An 18883-nucleotide genomic window follows, 5' to 3' on the forward strand; every position below is an offset into this window, starting at 1 on the left:
ATAGCTGTGTCAAACAAAGGTTAATCGATTCACGAAGGTATTTTGCGTAATTATTTTGCATTGAGTTAAAAATTGATTATTAACGTAATATTTGTTTAGTAATTCTACAGCATGGAAATCCAAGTAACCAATTGTATAGTTTTTAGTAATTTATTAAAGTCCCCCAATCACTTATCAATTTAATCAAAAGGGCGCTCAACGACCCAGTGCCAAGAAAAACAATGTGAACTGTTGAATTCACTGAATCATTGTGACACCTGAACGAAGTTTAAAGTTGGGAATTTTGAATTTAATTAAATTACAAAAATATGATGTTTTTATTGTGTAAATATTTGTTCGCATGATTGGCATTAAATCTATAAAAATCATTAATTTCGTTTACTATTATTATATTTTTTCTTAATCATACAGTAATAAGATTAAAGGTCAGAAGGGTTGGAAAATTTAAAATATTTCTGTAAACAGGGTTCTTATTTTGTTTTTAGAAATTACAAATTTAAAACAATTCAATGAGATTATATGGATGGTTTTCTATTTACAATGTTTCAGGTTTTCTTGGCGATCTAAGAATTTTCTAGACCCTTCATTTATGAATGGAATGCTTGTATTCCTTATGTTGCATATTACAGGCAATATATAATTTGTCTTTTTCTCGTGAGATTAAAATAATAAACAAAAAGTCACAAAGGAGATTGAGATTGACAATGTTTACAATACATATGATCATGATTTTAAACAGACTTCGTTCTGTATAGCATTATATGCTAGTAAAAAACTGAAGAGTAGCAATAATTATACAAAAAATTTGATGAAATTGTGTGGCACGTAAAATATGTAAAATATGTATTTTTCAAAAATGGAAATGTGTTAATAAATTGGGTGTGGCAATACTGTTAATACTGTTAATGCTAAATACTATTTTGATTGGGGCTTATCGGAGTTAATTGTGCGCCATTTTACTAATCAAATTATTTTTACATTTGAATATATTTGGTTAATTCTCATTATTTTTTATTTTAGCAACGACTTTTTCAAATAAATACTAGACGAAATTTTTTTCTCTGGCTTTTGAAAAAGATTGAATATTTGTTGTTGTTGAAATTTTTTCTTCCTTTCTATAAAATAAAATAATTAATAATAATAAATAATGCACTCAAGCAATCCACCTCCATTAAATACTTCATTCTCTTCAATTCCTCCTTCAAAGAGAACTTCTGTTGTGTTTGAACCTTATGCCTTGCATATGATTGCAAGCGTTATTAGGGATTTACAATTTCTTCGTCAACAAGGTTATATTTCATTCGCTGCACTAGAAGAAATTATAGAAAGATTGCCAAAACCTGTAGTTCACGCGGCACCTCATACTCCTCCAGCTCCTTCACCTTCTTCCTCACCAATACCACAACCAGAGTCACCAGCTGTTTCTATAAAATCTGATATTTCACAAAAACGCAATTCAAATACTTCTATAACACAGAGACCTCCTTCAACGTCGTCTCAGCTTTTACAGCAACAACAATTACAACGAGAAGAGCAACCATTGCATTCTTTAGCACAAGGTAAATCTATTGCTGAAGAAGAAAATCAAAATCAACAGTTGCAACAAAAATCAGCGCGTCGACAAAGTCCTACAACCACACCTCAACAGGTTAATACGACACCACCTCCATTACAAAATTCTTCTCCCCCTTCCCAATCACAATTACAGCAAAATGAAGATGATGATGTTGTGAATGCTGGACAACCACAACTTGAATCAATTCCAAAACCTGCTGTACCTTCTCGCGCTTCTGTTTATCAACCAGTTTCTCCAGTTCCTTCAGTTCCTTCTCCACAATCTAGCTCAAATATAAGTTCAAACACTATTTCGAGTACAGGAGCTATATTGGCAACTAGACCTTTACCTTTGCCTCCAAATGCACCTAATTCATCACCCCCACGTCCCCAACCTCTTCCAATTTTCGATAATAAATATGAAGAAGCTGAATATGAAAAGTCAATTAATCAACAACAACTTAAAGATACTATTTTACCTGCCTATAGTCTTTCAATGGTTGAGGCCATGTGGGACTTTGTTAGTGAGTGATCTTTTTTTGGTTTTGGGAAAAAAAAAAGAAATGTGGTATTAATACGTTCTTTTAATAGGCGATGATGTCGGAGATTTAAGTTTTAAAAAAGGTGATATTGTGGAAGTGGTTGAATATGGTAAGTTTTATATATATGTATTTTATATAATAATGTAAATTTTTCAGTAAACTAATTAACAATTAATTTATTTATTTTTCAACAGTAAATATGGATTGGTGGAAAGGTAGAATTCAAGGAACAAGTAATGTCGGAATATTTCCAAGAGTATATACAAAAATTTTGTAAGTTATGTTTAATTAATATTTTAAAATTGTATTTATATTATTCTAATTATTTCCTTATAATGCAGGAATACACAAGTTCCCTTTAATCAGGTTATACCTGATCAGCCGATATCAAATAATACTGCGTATTATAATCAAAGATTGCCTCAACATTCAAATACAATGTCACCTTACTCTTCACAGCATTATCAACTTTCACAGTCTCCTTCACAATTACCCTCGCAGGTACAACACCAACAATTACCTCCAACACAACAACAACAACAAAATACTTATACAACGTATCAACATCACCCATCATCTGTACAAACCGTATATGATTCTGTATATGCTAATCATACTTCAAATGTAGCTTCACAACATCATTATCTTAATACAAGAAACAGTGCAACTTCATTAAACAATCAACAACAATATTATAAATATAGTTAGTTGATGAAGAGGTGCGAAAAAAAGATATTTATGCTTATTAAATAATTATTTAGCTTTTTGTTAGAGTATATTTAATTTTTTTAAATTGCACCTAATTCCAATTCAAATATTGTGGAAAAAAGTAAAATAAAAAGATCATTAGATAATTTGGATTATTAATAGTTTCTCATTAGAGTATATCTTAATTCTTACAAAAAAGAAATTAAAACCGAATTTTTTTTTTCATTGTATTCTTTTGTAATTTAGCTTCTTGTTTTTTTATTAAAAAAAAAAGTGATTATTAAATGGTATGATTTTATATTATTTATAGCGGGGTTTCTTTTATTTTTGATTTGTTTTCATTTTTTATATAAATAAAACAAATTAAACGTGTATTATATATACAAAATACATATGGTTTGATTAATTTGCATTAATTTGCATTAAATAGTCCGATATTATTAATTTTGGATTTGTTTCACTTTAACGTTAAATTCTATATTATACTGTTGATCAATTCCCAAATACCCATCGCTAACTAAGAATATCGTATATTGATATTTCCCTTCTTTTTCCGGCGCAATTAACTTCAATTTGACTGTATGCTTATTAGAAAATTCTCCAAATTGTCCATTACGCATATTAACTCTTTTAAAATCAATTATACTATCAGATGAACTATTTCCTAATATCAACCACCACGACTCATATTGTGGTTTAGAAAATTTAGGTGCATAAATTTTACCATCATATCCAGATACTTTCTTTGCTCTCTCCAAAGATACTATTAGAGTACGTTCCTCCTTGGGAGCTATTGAATCATTAGTCATATCAATACGACAATCAACATCGATCAAAGGAATATTGTTGATAACTTTACATATCTACGAGATTACAAAAAAATATGAATACATATAAGTTACGTATTTGTTTTCGGAAAGAAGAAAGACAAAATTGATAGTATTAACCTTTTGAATTTCAGGTTCGGAAAGTCCAGTAACGTTTTTGAAAATATTAGAACATTCTTCTTCTGATAGATCCAATAATTCACCCAAACACGTGACAACATGTCCCTAAAGTATTACGATATTCAGTATTTAAATCACACGAAAACTTAATCCATCGGATATTTAATAAATAAATACCTCATGAGTAATTGAATCAATCATATGATTTTCAATTCCGGGAAGAATTAACAATGATGAATCTTCAGGCCAGCGGGATTGTTTGATACATTGCAATAATGACATAACATGAAGACATGGTGTTAACATACTTTTTTCAACAATAGTATCAATCATCGCCTAGTGAATTGATTAGAAATTATTAAAATCTTCGTACATAATAAATATTGACTAAATAAAATAAATTTTACTGCCTATTCTTGCCTGTAATATACGAATTGCCTGATCTAAAACAGAAAATGTATCCGTTACATAGTCAGATATTGGCAAATTAGTCCTTGTGAGATGAGCTTGCAAAAGCAGGAAGGCTTTTGCATGTGGATTATCATATGGTTGATGGGGTTGGACGGACCACGGAAGTTCTTTTTCTAAATCACGATTTAAAAGATCCTCATTGTGTCGAACCGGAAGTTCAGAATATTCATCCGAATCACATAAAATGCCTAAAATATCTCGAATAGTGGATTTAATTTGGACGCGATCTAGGAAGAGTCGGATAGTTTTGTGTGAGAGATAATAATATGAAGCGATCTTGCCAAAGGACGTTGATTCTACATTAAATTCGTCATCCATTTTGTCTATTTTAATACAACCAGAAAGATTCAGTTCAGACATAGATTTTTTAAACAATTTGATCAAATAGTCGTCAATAGCTTTATTCGTAGCTGCTTCCAATTCGTAATCATAATAAGTTGGGTTTTGTTGTAATCTACGATACAAGTAAGTATATTTAAGATATTGCACGGCCTCTTCTTCAGACTTTATGGTAGCAGCAACTATTTCAGCATTAAAATGGTTTTCAAGTTGCAAATGTAGACTGGATTCTACCGGAAAAGGTTCATACAAGAATTTTTTATAAAAGTTCTTTTTTGAATCTTGTATAAATATGCAAGCAACACCACTATTATCGAATTGTGGGCGACCTATTTAATTAATAAATTTAGTCGCATTAAATTAACAATAAGATTAATACGAAAAAAAAAAATATTTCACACACCAGCTCTACCCATCATTTGAAGTACATCAGTAATAGGAAAATCCACATATCCTCCAGACTTAGCATCATAAAATTCCGTTCCTTTGATTATCACCAAATGAGCAGGTAAATTTACGCCCCAAGCTAAGGTACTAGTCGCGACCAAAATCTGAATTTTTTGATTTAAAAATAATTCCTCCACAATTTTCCTATCACCTTCAGTTAAACCAGCATGATGCAATCCAATGCCGAAAGTGAGTGTATTTTTCATACTATTATCCTTAATTCGAGATAGAATCATTTGTAATTCTTCTTCAGGCATTCGCAAAAAATGATAAGGATTCTCAGTCAAACAACAATAAGCAATTAAGTCCTGAGCTGTCAAACGCGTTTGACGTCTCGATGAAACAAATACAATTACAGGTTTTTGAGGAGAATGCCTCATAATACTATTAAAAGCTGGTTTATTCATAGTAGCCATACGAGGGCAATAGTGCCTTCCGGAAAATCCTTCAATGTGAATTTCCAATGGAACAGGGCGTACTGTATGGCTAAAGTTGAACAGTCCATCCTTATCAATACCCAGCCAGTCAGCTAAATCTTGAGCATTTGCTAAAGCTGTTGATAATCCAACAATACGAACTTTCTTTTTAGTTTGAGAACCAATGTAATTCATACGTGATACTATGACTTCTAATGTAGGTCCTCTATCTCCGCCAAGTAAATGGATTTCATCGATAATCACAAGTGATACATCTTGCACATAACTTCTATGTTGCCAACTACGGCTAATACCATCCCATTTTTCAGGCGTTGTAATAATAATGTCAGAATTTTTAATAGAATGTAAGTCTGGGGTAACATCTCCTGTTAACTCGACAAGTCTTCTTTTCATTGGACCAGTTAATCTAGCTTGCCAATCATCTACACGTTCGCGAACTAAGGCTTTTAATGGAGCGATATAAACTACCTTAGAACGTGGGTATTCACGAAATGCCCACCTTAAAAAGTAAAGATTCAATTAATAATTTTCAGTATTAATTTAATACTAATACACACTTACCACATAGCTAGCTCTGCAGTAACTGTTTTTCCCGATCCTGTAGGTGCTCCAATCAATACATTTGTTGAAGAATTATAAAGCGTCTCAAATACTTGAGTTTGTACAGGATTAAAATGAGAAAATCTTTTAGCGCATATTTCTTCAAGTGTTTTATCTTTAAGATGAGTTATAGGTAATGGTGGTAATTTCTTCAATTCTGTATGTTGGTGATAATGTTTAGGCAAAACTATATTATTTAAAGAAATAGGAAGAGTTGACTCAGCTCCTATCCACCTATCTGAAATGACACGAATATATAATTGGGGAGGTAAAGGTTCTTGTACTGGAATTGTGAAACCAAGTTTTTGGGTTTCGCCAAGTTGCTTTTTATTTAGTATAAAATATTCTGAATGATATAATTCAACATTTTCAGAATCTTCAACAAATATCCACCATGGCTCTACAGTACCATGAATACGATCATTCCAAACGAAATCAGGAGTAATAATTAGAGTTACACGTAAAATGTTACGTGTAATAGGCGCAATTTGAGCCTCCAATATAAGCATTGGAAACATATCTACGCATTTGGAAATGATACTACCCATACGATTGTTTCGAACCAATTGTCCAAGTTCAGCTGGGGGCATATCTCTCATTTCCTCTATTAAAGGAGTATATGAATTAGATTGAAGTTTCATTTTAATCTCTCGGGGCAAATTAAATTGAGCCAAAGGTGTCTCATACATCCACATTTTTTTGTCAATACATTTGCAAAAAGTCAATAGAATAACCGTCACTTGGGCCCAATTACGATTCACTGCAATTTCAAATAAAGCTCTAATTATGCGACTTGCATTTTGAATTACATATGCCGAATCAGATACTAAAGCAAAATCCTTAATAGTAGCATTCGACAAATATGATTGTAATAATATATTAACTTTTCCTGGAGTTGAATCAATAGTTTGCTATTGTTATAATAAATAAAATATTAACACCTTAGCTACTAATTTAAGAAAAATTTCCTTATGTAGAATACAACCTTAATCTGACAAGAACAAGCATTCTTCTTAAGATCTTCTAGTTCTTTAATCTCTTCTTCTCTTGATTTCAAATCTTCGAATTCACTACTTTCACTTATCATTGATAGAACATCAGCTTCAGTCATACGTTCTTTCAATTGACGATCAAAAATTTCTATACTCTTATATCTTATATAATAATTTGAAGCGATACGACCCATATCAGTAATAGCAAAATAATCAGTCTCTTTTTCCAACTCAATCATTTTATTTTTATGAAGTGCGTTTGCAGCATCTACTATAAGTTCTCGTCGTCGTTTTCCTAGCTCTGGATCCTCTATTGGCTGCGAGTGGTCCATTCCATATACGAGCGGATTCTTTTTCATACGTACAAATAAATACGTATAACCAAGCCATCGAACTCCTTCATCAACATTTGTTACCGTGCCAAGCGAAATCTCTGCATTTAAATTGTCGACCATACTACTTACGAATCTATAACAATTAAAAAAAAAAATTATACATATATATATGGGATGTTTATTCGAGAGTAAATCTCAAGCTAAGCTGAAACTTACTTTGATTCAATTGGATGTTGTTGTGTCATCGCGGAGACATAATGTGGTAATTTATCAAGTGTTGTTAAAATATAACCAATCCCGTATGATTCATACTAATTTGTTTATATAAAATAAAAATGATTAAAGGTCGAATAACTTCCTGTTAAGATAATCTAAATTAACAAACCTGTGGACGACCTGCTCTACCAAAAATCTGCATAACATCTAAAATTGATAAATCAACAAAATTACCCTTTTGGGTATCATAAACTCGTGTTCCCTTAATTACAACTGCATAAGCAGGTAAATTAACACCCCAAGCTAACGTTGCTGTACAACATAAGACCTATGTATAAAAGCATAAATTAAAAAACCTCCCAAGTTAGATATTAAGTCAAGATATCGAATACCTTTATGAATCCTTCAGAAAACAGTCGTTCTGTCATTGTTCGATCTGATCTTAACATGCCAGCATGATGGATACCGAAACCTTGTGCAAACAATTCTATTAATTCTTTATTTCTTGATTTAGATACTTCTTGTTTGATTAACCCAAACCGTTCATGAGTAGAACTATCAAAAATATCTTGTATTTAAAGGAATAAAAAAAAATATTACTTTTAATGTAAGCAAAAAAGATCATAAAAATTTAGCTTGTAAATTAAAAAAAAAATCATCTATATATATTCTCATATATTCTCTAAAGAAATTATATATATACCTGAACATCCTTCTTTGACAGCGAACTCGCTTAGTGTTCTTGCAGTTTTAACGGTGTCTTTACGTGAATGAACAAAAACCATCACTTGATGGCCTTCCCTAACAAGATCCGAGACCTAAAAATTATATTAAAAATGTCAATAAATTATTCAATACTATACAATAAAAATACTTAACATTTGGAAAATTTACTTTATCCCAGCAAACCCGATTGAGATTATTATTAGAAACAGTACCGAAACTACCTTTGACGCCAATAAAATGTTGTTCTAAAGGTACCGGTCTAAACCCCCCACCAAAATAAAATAATCCCTCTGCACCATTTTTTAGATCAACTCTAAGAATTAAAATATATTAAATTTCTTATATAATCGATTAGAAATTAAATATTATACAAATACCCTAAAAATTGAGCTACATCAATATAATTTGGTAATGTAGCAGAAAGACCAACGATACGGATCATTTTTTGACTTGATTCAATCTGAGATGAATCCGTAAAAATTATGCATAAGTATCAAATATAAAACAAGTAACGAATTAATCAAAGTTATGAAATACCTGGCGATGAGTACGTGCTACTAAACTTTCAAGAACAGCGCCTCGGTCATCATGTAATAAATGAACTTCATCAATAATAAGAAGTTTCACTTTCTGTACATAATATAAATATAAAGTTGTCTGTTAATATGCATTTAAAGATTATTAGTCAATTGAAGAATCATACTTGAGAAAGTTCGACATCTCCAGTGCTTTTTCTTGTAATTACATCCCATTTTTCTGGAGTTGTAACAATTATTTGTGTACTTGAAATTTCACCCTTAGTCAATTGCATGTCCCCTAAAATCAATAATATAAGCATATTGTTTTGACACGCAATATTTAGTACCATTTTTTGATGAAAGTAATTAATACCTGTAAGTTCTCTAACTTGAATACCGAGCCATGCTAATCGATTGCCAAGCTTTTTTACAACTTCAGCCGCAATAGCCTTCATAGGAGCAATATATATAATTTTAAATTCACTTTTTTCAATAGTAAATTCTTGAGGTTCTTGTGTAGATAAAGGCTCAGGATAACAGTAATCTCTTATAGTATGTAATATTGTAAGCATAGCTATATCTGTTTTACCCTACATTTAAAATATACGTTGGTTTAATATTACTGGAATTTAATGGAACAAATGAAATCTACTAAATACATACAGCTCCAGTAGGTGCACAGATTAACAAATTTATATTTTTTTTGTATGCAATGGGATAAACAAGTGATTGTACACGATTCAGTGATCTATAACCCTGTTTGATGAAATTACATATACATAAGAAATCTTAAATTATTATAATATTATAAGAGAAAATAGGGTATAGACACGTGCCTCAAATGAGCCCCTGCAAAGAGTATCCATATCACTCAAATGAATTAATTGTTCATCTTTCATCTGTGGAGCTCGTTTTGTGATTGGAACAATAATTTCTTCGTGAAGCTGTAAAACAACTATTGTCAACTTTAAACAATTTTTACTCAATAAATTGACGTGAATCACTTACATCATAATCTTTACGTTTAGTACCAACTGGCAGAGAATATGTGGACCCAAATACAGAAAGTATGCTACCCGTTTCTGTGTTTCCAAAGACATGTTTAAAATTCTTGGATGGAGTAAACTATTCAAATATAAAATAAATATAAAGATTATAACCAATTTATCAAACACTTTAGAAAGTTTGGTAAAGAAATAAACCAACACTTTGAGGGCGAAGTGGAATGTCTCTGGCAGAACGTAATTGTTGCTCTCTAACAGAGCGTAATACATCACCGCGAAATCCCAGAATATTTGCCGAAATTGACTCCTCATCCTCTTTATTAACATAAATTATAATTAATGTTGATCTTAAAATATAAATATGTATTATTAAGAAATTAGCATTAAAAGATAATAACACCTGATTCTTTTTTATGTTTCGCTGCCTTTTTTTGTTCTTTCCGTAAACGTTTTTTTTCTTTGAGATCATCTTCTGATTGAATAGTATATTGAGAACCAAATATAGGACGTTTAGATTCAGTTTTATTAGGTAGTTGCTGTGCAGGAAAATTTTCCTGCTGATCCTGTAAAATGATTCAGTATTAATAAAAAAAAATTTATAAAAACTGAATTAAAGCTTTATAGACCTACTGGTGGTATTTTTTGATAATGTGATTCTCTACTTATATTTTCAACAATTGTAAACCGTTTAGTTACAAGTGTAGTAACAAAATTTAAATTATCGAAACCGAGAAGATCGACTAGTTCAATTTGAATATCGTCATCTGATTGACAATTATTGCACATCAGGTACCATGTCTACTAGAAACCAAACAAAATTTATAATATCATAATATCACAAACCGTCACTTTCAGATCTTAAAATTGTAAAAATATTTATACATAATTTTTCGGGTATTATGGCTCCATCTGCATCACCGAATGATTCAATATGTAACCGACACTGCCTAGAATTCGATTAAGATTATTGATTTAATGTAAAGAAAATTAAACATACAAAGGAACAAACCATACCTTAATAACCATTCTTTGCCATACGAATCATTATTACTTATATAGTCGAAGGCAAATTGATCATCCATGTAAGCATCTTGAATACCGTCTTCATAAATGTAAGAATCATTTTCTGAAAAGTCTCCATAGAAATACATGGTCGGAAGGCTATTATATGTAAGATCAGACCCATATTCATTTTCCAATAATTCATCTAAAAATTCCGTAAATATCATAATGAGAAAATTAAAGATTTTAAAAATTTAAGGGTTATTGTATGTAAGAACAAACCTCGAAAATCATTTTGAACGCTTTATAATTAATAAAATTCAATTAATAAAAGAATTTAAATAAAGCATTTTTATTAATCTTAGTCAACATTCTAATTAAGCTTTAGTCACCTTTGACTTTCTTGAAGACTTTCTTTGAATTTCGACAATTTTGCCTCCCATTCTTCTTGTACTTTATTTGCATACTCTAATAAATTCGTTGCAAGATCAACTACAACGGCCTTTCCTTTACCTTTTCCTTTGACTGTACTAACATCATTTTTACGCAACAGGTCAGAAATTCTCAAATAACTAGAAATAATCATATCGAATTTTTTTTTTACAAGGAAAAGGTTTTAAAAGGAACTGAGCTTTTTTTAGATTTCGGAAAAATTCATATTAGATCTGCAAAAATAGGGATGGCATCTGGTTGGCTGACTGGTTTTGGGTTTGTACTTCAAAAGTGACTGGCACGTGACTGCATTTTATTCATCACAACCGTCACACCCCCTGAGGGACTTAGTTTTTTTAGTTTTTTCCTTACCCCTATTTTTATTCCTTTTTGGTCATATTAGTGGTCATATTCCTTTTTCCCAGTGCGTTTCTTTTTATTTTTTTTATTTTAATCGTTTCATCTTGGCTGGTTCTGTCGTGTTCTGGTCGAGGTTTTTCTTGAAACAACTTGAGGGGTCCGGCGTTTGCTGGATGGTGTCTTTTTGAATAGCGGCTTTTAGCAATTTATATTCATGTAATGATCTCCCGATTTACAATAAATAAATAAATAAATAAATAAATACTTAGTTTTTTTAGTAGGTAAAACTTATTCGTCACCCTTATTCGTCACTGATTATTTTCACGTGTTAGTGCATAACGCCGTAATGCGGGCCAAAAGTCACGTGTCAGTCACTTTTTTTTTCGCCATACTATTTCGGATCCTATTCTGAATTTGAAAATCCATAGTTCCATACCGACAATCTGCCGATCTGTAATATAAAATTGAAAAAATTTTTTTGGTCGTAATTAATTTTTCCTTCCAGTCTGATAAATGCCGCCAATTTCAAAATTACATACAGAGGAAGGCTTCGTAGAAGCCACTGATTTGTCTCGATGGAGACTCAAAGTTGGTCATGGAAGACAAATATGGCATTATCTAGAAAACGGCGAAGTTGAGAATTGGCCTCAATCTATAATAGAAAAATATTGGCTGGGTTTACCATTTGTAAGCCACAAAAATTTTTTTCCTTTTTTAGTTTGAAAAATGTGAACAGTTCTGCATTAGGGAAAAGTAACTATGCTCTAGTCATAATTTTATAATTTGCACTACTAACCCGCAAATGTTGCAATGAGCGTGGTGAGAGGAGGTATAGAGTAGCTTTAGGATGCCCCAATCTTAGTGAGCTTATAAATGAGTTTCCATTAGGTTTAGGAATTGCAAGAAGCGGCAAAAACCTAATACCTATATCATAATTGTTATCACTCCTTTACTGATATCAAATATTTGAATTTTATTGTCTAGGAATCAAAGGAATTTGACAAACCGAAAACTGCACTTGAGGCAGCACGAAATGGATTTGAATTCTTTAAACAACTCCAAACTGAAGATGGTCATTGGGCCGGTGAATATGGTGGACCAATGTTCTTACTACCCGGGCTTATAATTTCAATGTACATTACACGTATTCCTATTCCTGAAAGTTGGCGAATTGAAATTATTCGATATCTATTTAACAAAGCCAACCCAGATGATGGTGGATGGGGAATGTATGTTAATTATAACATTATTTTTTAATTGCATGGACACTGAATGATAAATATTTTTTAAGACATACTGAAGGCCAGTCAACAACATTTGGAACAGCGTTAAATTATGTTGTTGTTCGTATTCTTGGGGTGGATGCTGATCATCCATATATGGTCAAGGCTCGTGCAACTTTGCATAAACTTGGTAAATTATTTATTTTTATTTATTTTAGTTTATAATTACAAATAACCGCTCATTGTTTTGATTATAAATTATAGGAAGTGCGATTGCAATACCATCATGGGGTAAATTTTGGTTGGCGTGTTTAAATGTTTATGATTGGGAAGGAATGAATCCTATTCCACCAGAATTATGGTAAAAATTTTTTTTCTGTTTCAAATTTTTTTTAGATTATCATTTCAAAATTTTTTTTTTATTAATAAAGGTTGTTACCATATGCAATACCGTTTCATCCTGGCCGATATTGGGTTCACTGTCGTGCAGTTTATCTTCCTATGGGATATATGTATGGAAGAAGACTTAGTGTTGACATTAATCCTTTTATTGAATCATTACGACAGGAATTATATGTTCAACCATATGATACTATTGATTGGGTTCGAGCAAGAAATAATGTATCAAATGCTGATATTTATTTACCACGTACAAAGTCTTTAACACTTATAAATAGTAAGTTATTTTATTTAAATCTTTTCTTTATGAATTGTTTCATTAAGGAAATAATTGGGTTGATTTTTTAGTTATCTTGAATGTATATGAAAAACTTCCTAATTTATTTGGTTTACGTCAAATTTCTCTTGATGAAGCTTATAAATTAATGCAATATGAAGATGAAAATACAGATTATCTTGACCTTGCTCCGGTATGTATTAATGTTTGTAATTTAACAATATTATAACATATTTATGTTATGGCTTATTATAGGTTAGCAAAGCAATACATATTCTTTGCACTTATTATGAAGAAGGATCTAATTCTGAAGCATTTAAACTTGCCAAGGAAAGGTTAATCGACTTTATGTGGATGAGCTCTGAAGGAATGATGATGAATGGTACGAATGGTTCACAGCTGTGGGATACTGCATTTGCAGCTCAAGCATGTATTGAAGCAGGATTGGCTAATAATACTGAAAATCATAAAGTTATGTTAAAGACGTTGGAGTTTTTGGATGATGCTCAAATTAAACGTAACCCAACTAATATGGAATATTGTTATAGACATCCATCCAAGGGCGCTTGGGGATTTAGTACACGTGACCAAGGGTATACTGTATCAGATTGTACTGCCGAAGGAATGAAAGCAGTTTTATATCTTCAGAATAGACTGGACTATACACCCAATCTTATTTCAAAAGAAAGACTTTATCAAGCTGTAGACATTTTGTTAACTATGCAAAATAATGATGGTGGTTTTGCTAGTTATGAAAAAGTTCGTGGACCAGAATTTTTAGAATGGATCAATCCATCAGAAGTGTTTGGTAAAATTATGATAGAATATAGTTATCCAGAATGTACGACTGCTGTATTAACTGGATTAAGCATCTTTAGAAAATATTACCCTGATTATCGTGCTGATGAAATTGAGTAAGTGATTATATAATTAATAAATTTCAAAGAAAGGATTAATTTTTATTTAAAAAAGTATATAATTATAGGAAAGTATGTCAAAAAGCAGCAAATTTTATACATGCAACTCAAAGAAATGATGGAAGTTGGTATGGTTCATGGGCTATTTGTTTCACATATGCTTCAATGTTTGCTCTTGAAAGTTTAGCATATTTTGGTGAAACTTATAATAATAGGTAAAGTTTTCATTTTGTTTATTTTGAACTTTATATGAGTTATTGTTTTAACTGATTATATTTTATTAGCAAAAGTGTAAGGAAAGGATGTGATTTCTTAATTTCTAAACAACGTAAAGATGGTGGTTGGGGAGAAGCCTATAAAGTAATTTAATTCTAATTCTTATAAATACGTTATTTAAATTTTTACAATTTAATTAATTATAAATTCCTTAATAATATCTAGTCATGTGAAACAGGAATTTACCATGAACATTCCCAATCTCAAGTTGTGAACACAGCATGGGCATTATTAGGTTTAATGTCAGCTAAATATCCTGATGAAAAACCAATTCAACGTGGTATTGAGGTAAAAATTGTTAATTAAAAAAAACTTTAAATTATATTGATTTTAAAAGGATTTTGACATGATTTTTAACATATTATTAGCTTTTAATGTCAAGACAATTAAGTACTGGAGAGTGGAAACAGGAAGCGATTGAAGGAATATTTAACAAAAGCGTTGCAATCAGTTATCCAAATTACAAATTTATTTTTACAATTTGGGCATTAGGAAAATATGCTAAAATTTATAATAATCCAATAATTAAATATTAATATGGTATAATTAGATGGCCATATTATATAACTAAAATTATGTTTATTTTTTTTTTATGATTTATATATGCTTTATTGATATTAAGTTTATATACCATACAAACAAATTATCATGAGCTATATCCATCCAGATCATCAAAATACAAATAAAAATAAAAGAAAAATAATAATAAATGATACTATATCTATTGATTTAAATTACAATGATTTTGATTTGATTTTTTTTTTCTTTTTATCCAACCCTTTTTTTCTGCACGTCTGAAATCTGTGCCAGGTTAGTGTCGATCACGGTGACAAATAACGGTGACAAATAAATTTTTGGCACAAAAAAAATTCTCTGTCCCTCAGATACTTAGTGTTTTTGAACTCGTGGCTGCACGTGATCAGGTGACGCGCATTCCTATTATAGAAGTGATCGACACTAACCTGGCACAGATTTCAGACCAGCATTTTTTCTTTCAGAATTAATGAATTTAAACCTAAATAAAATTAGTTATATTGTTACTAGGTCTATTATAAGTTTATAATATTGTTAATAATATTTTTTGTCTTCTTATAAGTTCAACTATACCACTCCCACTCTATAGCATTTTAATAAAATGTAATTTTCATTTAATAAGTTTTCAGACTATACTGAATCCAACTCAAATGGAATATCATCAAGTACTGCAATTTAATTTTCCTATAAATCTGAAAAATTATTCTTTTTTAAAAGTTGTTTATTCTGTTCTGAGTGTTTAACCTTTTAAATTTCTTGAAAGTAAATTCCATATTGAGTACTTTATCCAAGTTAGCTCAAATATCATAATATGTAATTAACTTTCTATATGTTCACGTTTTTGAATGATCTTGTATGCATAGCAGCCTTTATAAAGTGCAAGCAATGATTGAGCTAGATTTTTGGTGAGGTACAGAACACTTGCATTGAGGCCAATAGGTATATTCATAAATACAGCCTGGAATCTTTTGCATTCTTTGTATTGCTTCAAAGTTCAGAATACTAGAAATCATTTTACAGGCAGTCCGCCAAAAGGAGCTATCCAAGTAGAGCTGAAAATAGAAATCAAAATTTACTGGCCAGATATCTGATGAAAAAATATTTTACCAGATTTTTTCTATAAATAGTTAAAATTTATCAGCTTTATTTTTTGGGTAAATTTATATCTAGCACCCCTATATTATGCTTAAATCTAACTTCTGAGATGCGATTTACATAAATCTCACGTGAAAAAAAAATTTTCTGAAGTTTAAACTCCAGAGTTAATTTTATTTGTACAAATTTTTTACTGTATTCTTATATCGCAAAAATATTCTTATATCACAAAAATTAAAATCAACTTAGTGATTTTATTGGTTTAGATACAATTAACATCACACGTCGAATGACCAAAAACAGGCAAAAAAAATGGCTAGAATTGCATAAACTATTCGCAAATTTATATAAACTATTTACAAATAGTATAGGTTAATTCGCAAATAGCCAAAAACAGCCAAGAATAACTAAGAATAGCCAAAAATAGCCAAAAATAGCCACTGCTTTTCACGCCATTTTTTTGCCAATTTTTAGCATTTCGACCTGTGCATGTAAAGATATGATCACGTTACAAAAAAAAAATAAAAAATCTCTGTCAAATATATCATGTAATATAAACCAACAGCTATACAAAGGTATTCTCATTTGTCTTTTAGGCTTGTTACTTATTACCTGCATTTTTATGAAAAGCAGCGTTGTATCCTATTCCATTACAAACGTAACATTTATAAGAGCCCCTAGTTTTGGGTCTTTCTCGAACACTTTACTCTTTCTCTACACTACTCAAATACCTTCATTTAGGCGGTCGACCTTTAGTAATAACTCTGTTCAGATTCTTTACAGTTTGGATGTTTATATTATTTATTTCTCTTTCTTTTTCAGTTTCATCCTTCTCTATTTGACTTCTATCTAATATAAAGTTAGTATCACTATCATTTATTTGCATTTCTTGAGAATTACTGGATATTTCATCAGTAGCGTCAACAGCAGGTCTTTCATCAATAGTGGGTCTTTCATCAAGCGCTGAAGACATTTCAGGCGTATTTTGGTTTGATTTTCTTTTAATATAATCTTGAAGAATAATAGTTATTTCATTATCTTTTTGTTCAACTGCAAGTAAAGTGGCCGTTCATGCTAATTCCCACACACAGCCATATAAATTCCTTTTATGAACAGCCTTTTTAAGTATAGGAACAGTTGTTGGAATTGTGGCAGCAGGAGAGTCATTGCTGCTCCCTCCACCTGTTTATAATGACAAAAAGAGGGAGTCTTCAGTAGTAAGGTTTAGTATTAAATTACATCGCAACACATCGTGTTGATACATTGTTAATATTACCAATGTGAATTTATGTTAAATATAAATAATATAAATATTATAAATTTAATAATGTTCATGATTTTTACAAATAAATAAAAAATTTTTACGATTTTAATGTAATCAAGTGTAATGTTACGTTATCCAGTGTAATTGTTATATTTTTTTGTGTTTTTTAGTGCAATTCCACATTTTTTAGTGCAATTCCGAATTTTCTAGAATAATGTTACATTTTTCAGCATAATACGAAATTTTCTAAAAAATATAATAATTGTGGTATTTTTTTAGTGTAATGCTACATTTTCTAGTGTAATTACGGTATTTTTAGTGCAATGCCGCATAATCTAGTATAATGCTACATTTTTTAGTGTAATTTAATGTAAGGCCGCTCCAAGCTAATTCTTTGTTTAACATAACATAAAAGTCCCAATCTAGGGGGGGGGAAACAAAAAATAATACATAAAATAAAATACATGGCCAGAATTACCATTAATTTTAGCCAAAATTTTGATCAAAAGAGTAAGCAAAATTTTGGATGATAATTCCAGCTAAAACTTAAAGATTTGTCTAATTCTGGCCTAAATTACATGTAATTTTTTTACATAAAAAATCCAAAAACAGGGGGGGTTATGTTAACGAAACATTGAATTGGTGCGGCCTAATGTGGAATTTTCCAAAAAATGTGATAATTGTGATGCTTTTTAGTGTAATTTGGTGAAATGCTACATTTTCCAGTGTAATGCTATATTATTGAGCATTTCCTTGTAATATTTTAACATTCTGACGAAAATGAAATATTGGACCAAAAAAATGTAAAATTTGCTAAAAATATGCAACATTTGACAAAAAATATAGAATTTTCATAAAAAAATGCACCATTTGCCAGAAAATCGAAATATTTGATAAAATTTGATTTTAATTGATAATGTTATAACAATTTTATGAAATGTTGTTACAATGACATCACATTGGAGATAAAATGCGGCATTTTCATAAAAATGCACCATTTGCAAGAAAATTGGAACATTTGACAAAAAAAAAGCAAAATTTGATTTTAATTGACAATGTTATAACAATTTTATGAAATGTTATTATATTTGAGGTAAAATGTGGAATTTTTATAAAAATGCACCATTTGCAAGAAAATTGGAACATTTGACAAAAAAAAAGCAAAATTTAATTTTAATTACAATGTTATAACAATGTTATAAGAATGTTACGAAATGTTACATTTGAAATATAATGTAGCATTTTCCCAAATTTTCATAAAATTTGCT

The 18883-nt window shown here is 30.4% G+C and overlaps 4 protein-coding genes across 4 annotated transcripts; 3 read left to right on the plus strand and 1 right to left on the minus strand.

Moving 5' to 3' along the window:
• Window positions 1-982: 982 nt before the first annotated feature.
• On the plus strand, window positions 983-3198 carry OCT59_020042 (uncharacterized protein). Its single transcript, XM_025311218.2, has 4 exons — window positions 983-2078; window positions 2146-2205; window positions 2291-2369; window positions 2438-3198. The coding sequence occupies exons 1-4, from the start codon at window positions 1148-1150 to the stop codon at window positions 2802-2804; spliced, it is 1437 nt and encodes a 478-aa protein (XP_025173713.1). The 5' UTR covers window positions 983-1147; the 3' UTR covers window positions 2805-3198.
• Window positions 3102-11437, minus strand: OCT59_020043 (uncharacterized protein). Its single transcript, XM_025319471.2, has 26 exons — window positions 11231-11437; window positions 11121-11140; window positions 10851-11043; window positions 10680-10783; window positions 10467-10600; window positions 10237-10399; window positions 10039-10151; window positions 9841-9957; window positions 9669-9776; window positions 9496-9588; window positions 9206-9422; window positions 9018-9130; window positions 8852-8944; window positions 8692-8774; window positions 8483-8627; window positions 8292-8406; window positions 7981-8156; window positions 7758-7916; window positions 7589-7683; window positions 7031-7505; window positions 6007-6956; window positions 4965-5944; window positions 4172-4890; window positions 3929-4087; window positions 3752-3856; window positions 3102-3667 (listed from the first exon to the last, which is right to left on the minus strand). The coding sequence occupies exons 1-26, from the start codon at window positions 11422-11424 to the stop codon at window positions 3245-3247; spliced, it is 6246 nt and encodes a 2081-aa protein (XP_025173712.1). The 5' UTR covers window positions 11425-11437; the 3' UTR covers window positions 3102-3244.
• Window positions 11438-12143: 706 nt separating this feature from the next.
• Window positions 12144-14107, plus strand: OCT59_020044 (uncharacterized protein; the record flags this gene model as incomplete). Its single annotated transcript, XM_066143921.1, has 8 exons — window positions 12144-12317; window positions 12615-12859; window positions 12922-13043; window positions 13118-13214; window positions 13285-13529; window positions 13601-13722; window positions 13785-14000; window positions 14078-14107. 8 exons carry the CDS (start codon window positions 12144-12146, stop codon window positions 14105-14107), a joined length of 1251 nt encoding a protein of 416 aa, XP_066005625.1.
• Window positions 14108-14153: 46 nt separating this feature from the next.
• On the plus strand, window positions 14154-15458 carry OCT59_020045 (uncharacterized protein; the record flags this gene model as incomplete). Its single annotated transcript, XM_066143922.1, has 5 exons — window positions 14154-14443; window positions 14515-14661; window positions 14731-14806; window positions 14888-15010; window positions 15091-15458. 5 exons carry the CDS (start codon window positions 14154-14156, stop codon window positions 15256-15258), a joined length of 804 nt encoding a protein of 267 aa, XP_066005626.1. The 3' UTR covers window positions 15259-15458.
• Window positions 15459-18883: the final 3425 nt, after the last annotated feature.

Source organism: Rhizophagus irregularis, chromosome 29, assembly GCF_026210795.1.
Source record: "Rhizophagus irregularis chromosome 29, complete sequence".
In the NCBI taxonomy this organism is placed as follows: Eukaryota; Fungi; Glomeromycota; class Glomeromycetes; order Glomerales; family Glomeraceae; genus Rhizophagus; species Rhizophagus irregularis.

Excerpts from the sequence above, each read along its gene's own strand:
- OCT59_020042 (XM_025311218.2), top strand. The coding sequence starts at position 1,148 with ATGCACTCAAGCAATCCACCTCCATTAAATACTTCATTCTCTTCAATT. Across the intron at positions 2,079-2,145 it reads GGCCATGTGGGACTTTGTTA|GCGATGATGTCGGAGATTTA; the intron begins GTGAGTGATCTT and ends TTCTTTTAATAG. Across the intron at positions 2,206-2,290 it reads TGTGGAAGTGGTTGAATATG|TAAATATGGATTGGTGGAAA; the intron begins GTAAGTTTTATA and ends ATTTTTCAACAG.
- OCT59_020043 (XM_025319471.2), bottom strand. The coding sequence starts at position 11,424 with ATGATTATTTCTAGTTATTTGAGAATTTCTGACCTGTTGCGTAAAAAT. Across the intron at positions 8,628-8,691 it reads GATGTAGCTCAATTTTTAGG|AGTTGATCTAAAAAATGGTG; the intron begins GTATTTGTATAA and ends TTTAATTCTTAG. Across the intron at positions 7,506-7,588 it reads CAACATCCAATTGAATCAAA|ATTCGTAAGTAGTATGGTCG; the intron begins GTAAGTTTCAGC and ends TAATTGTTATAG.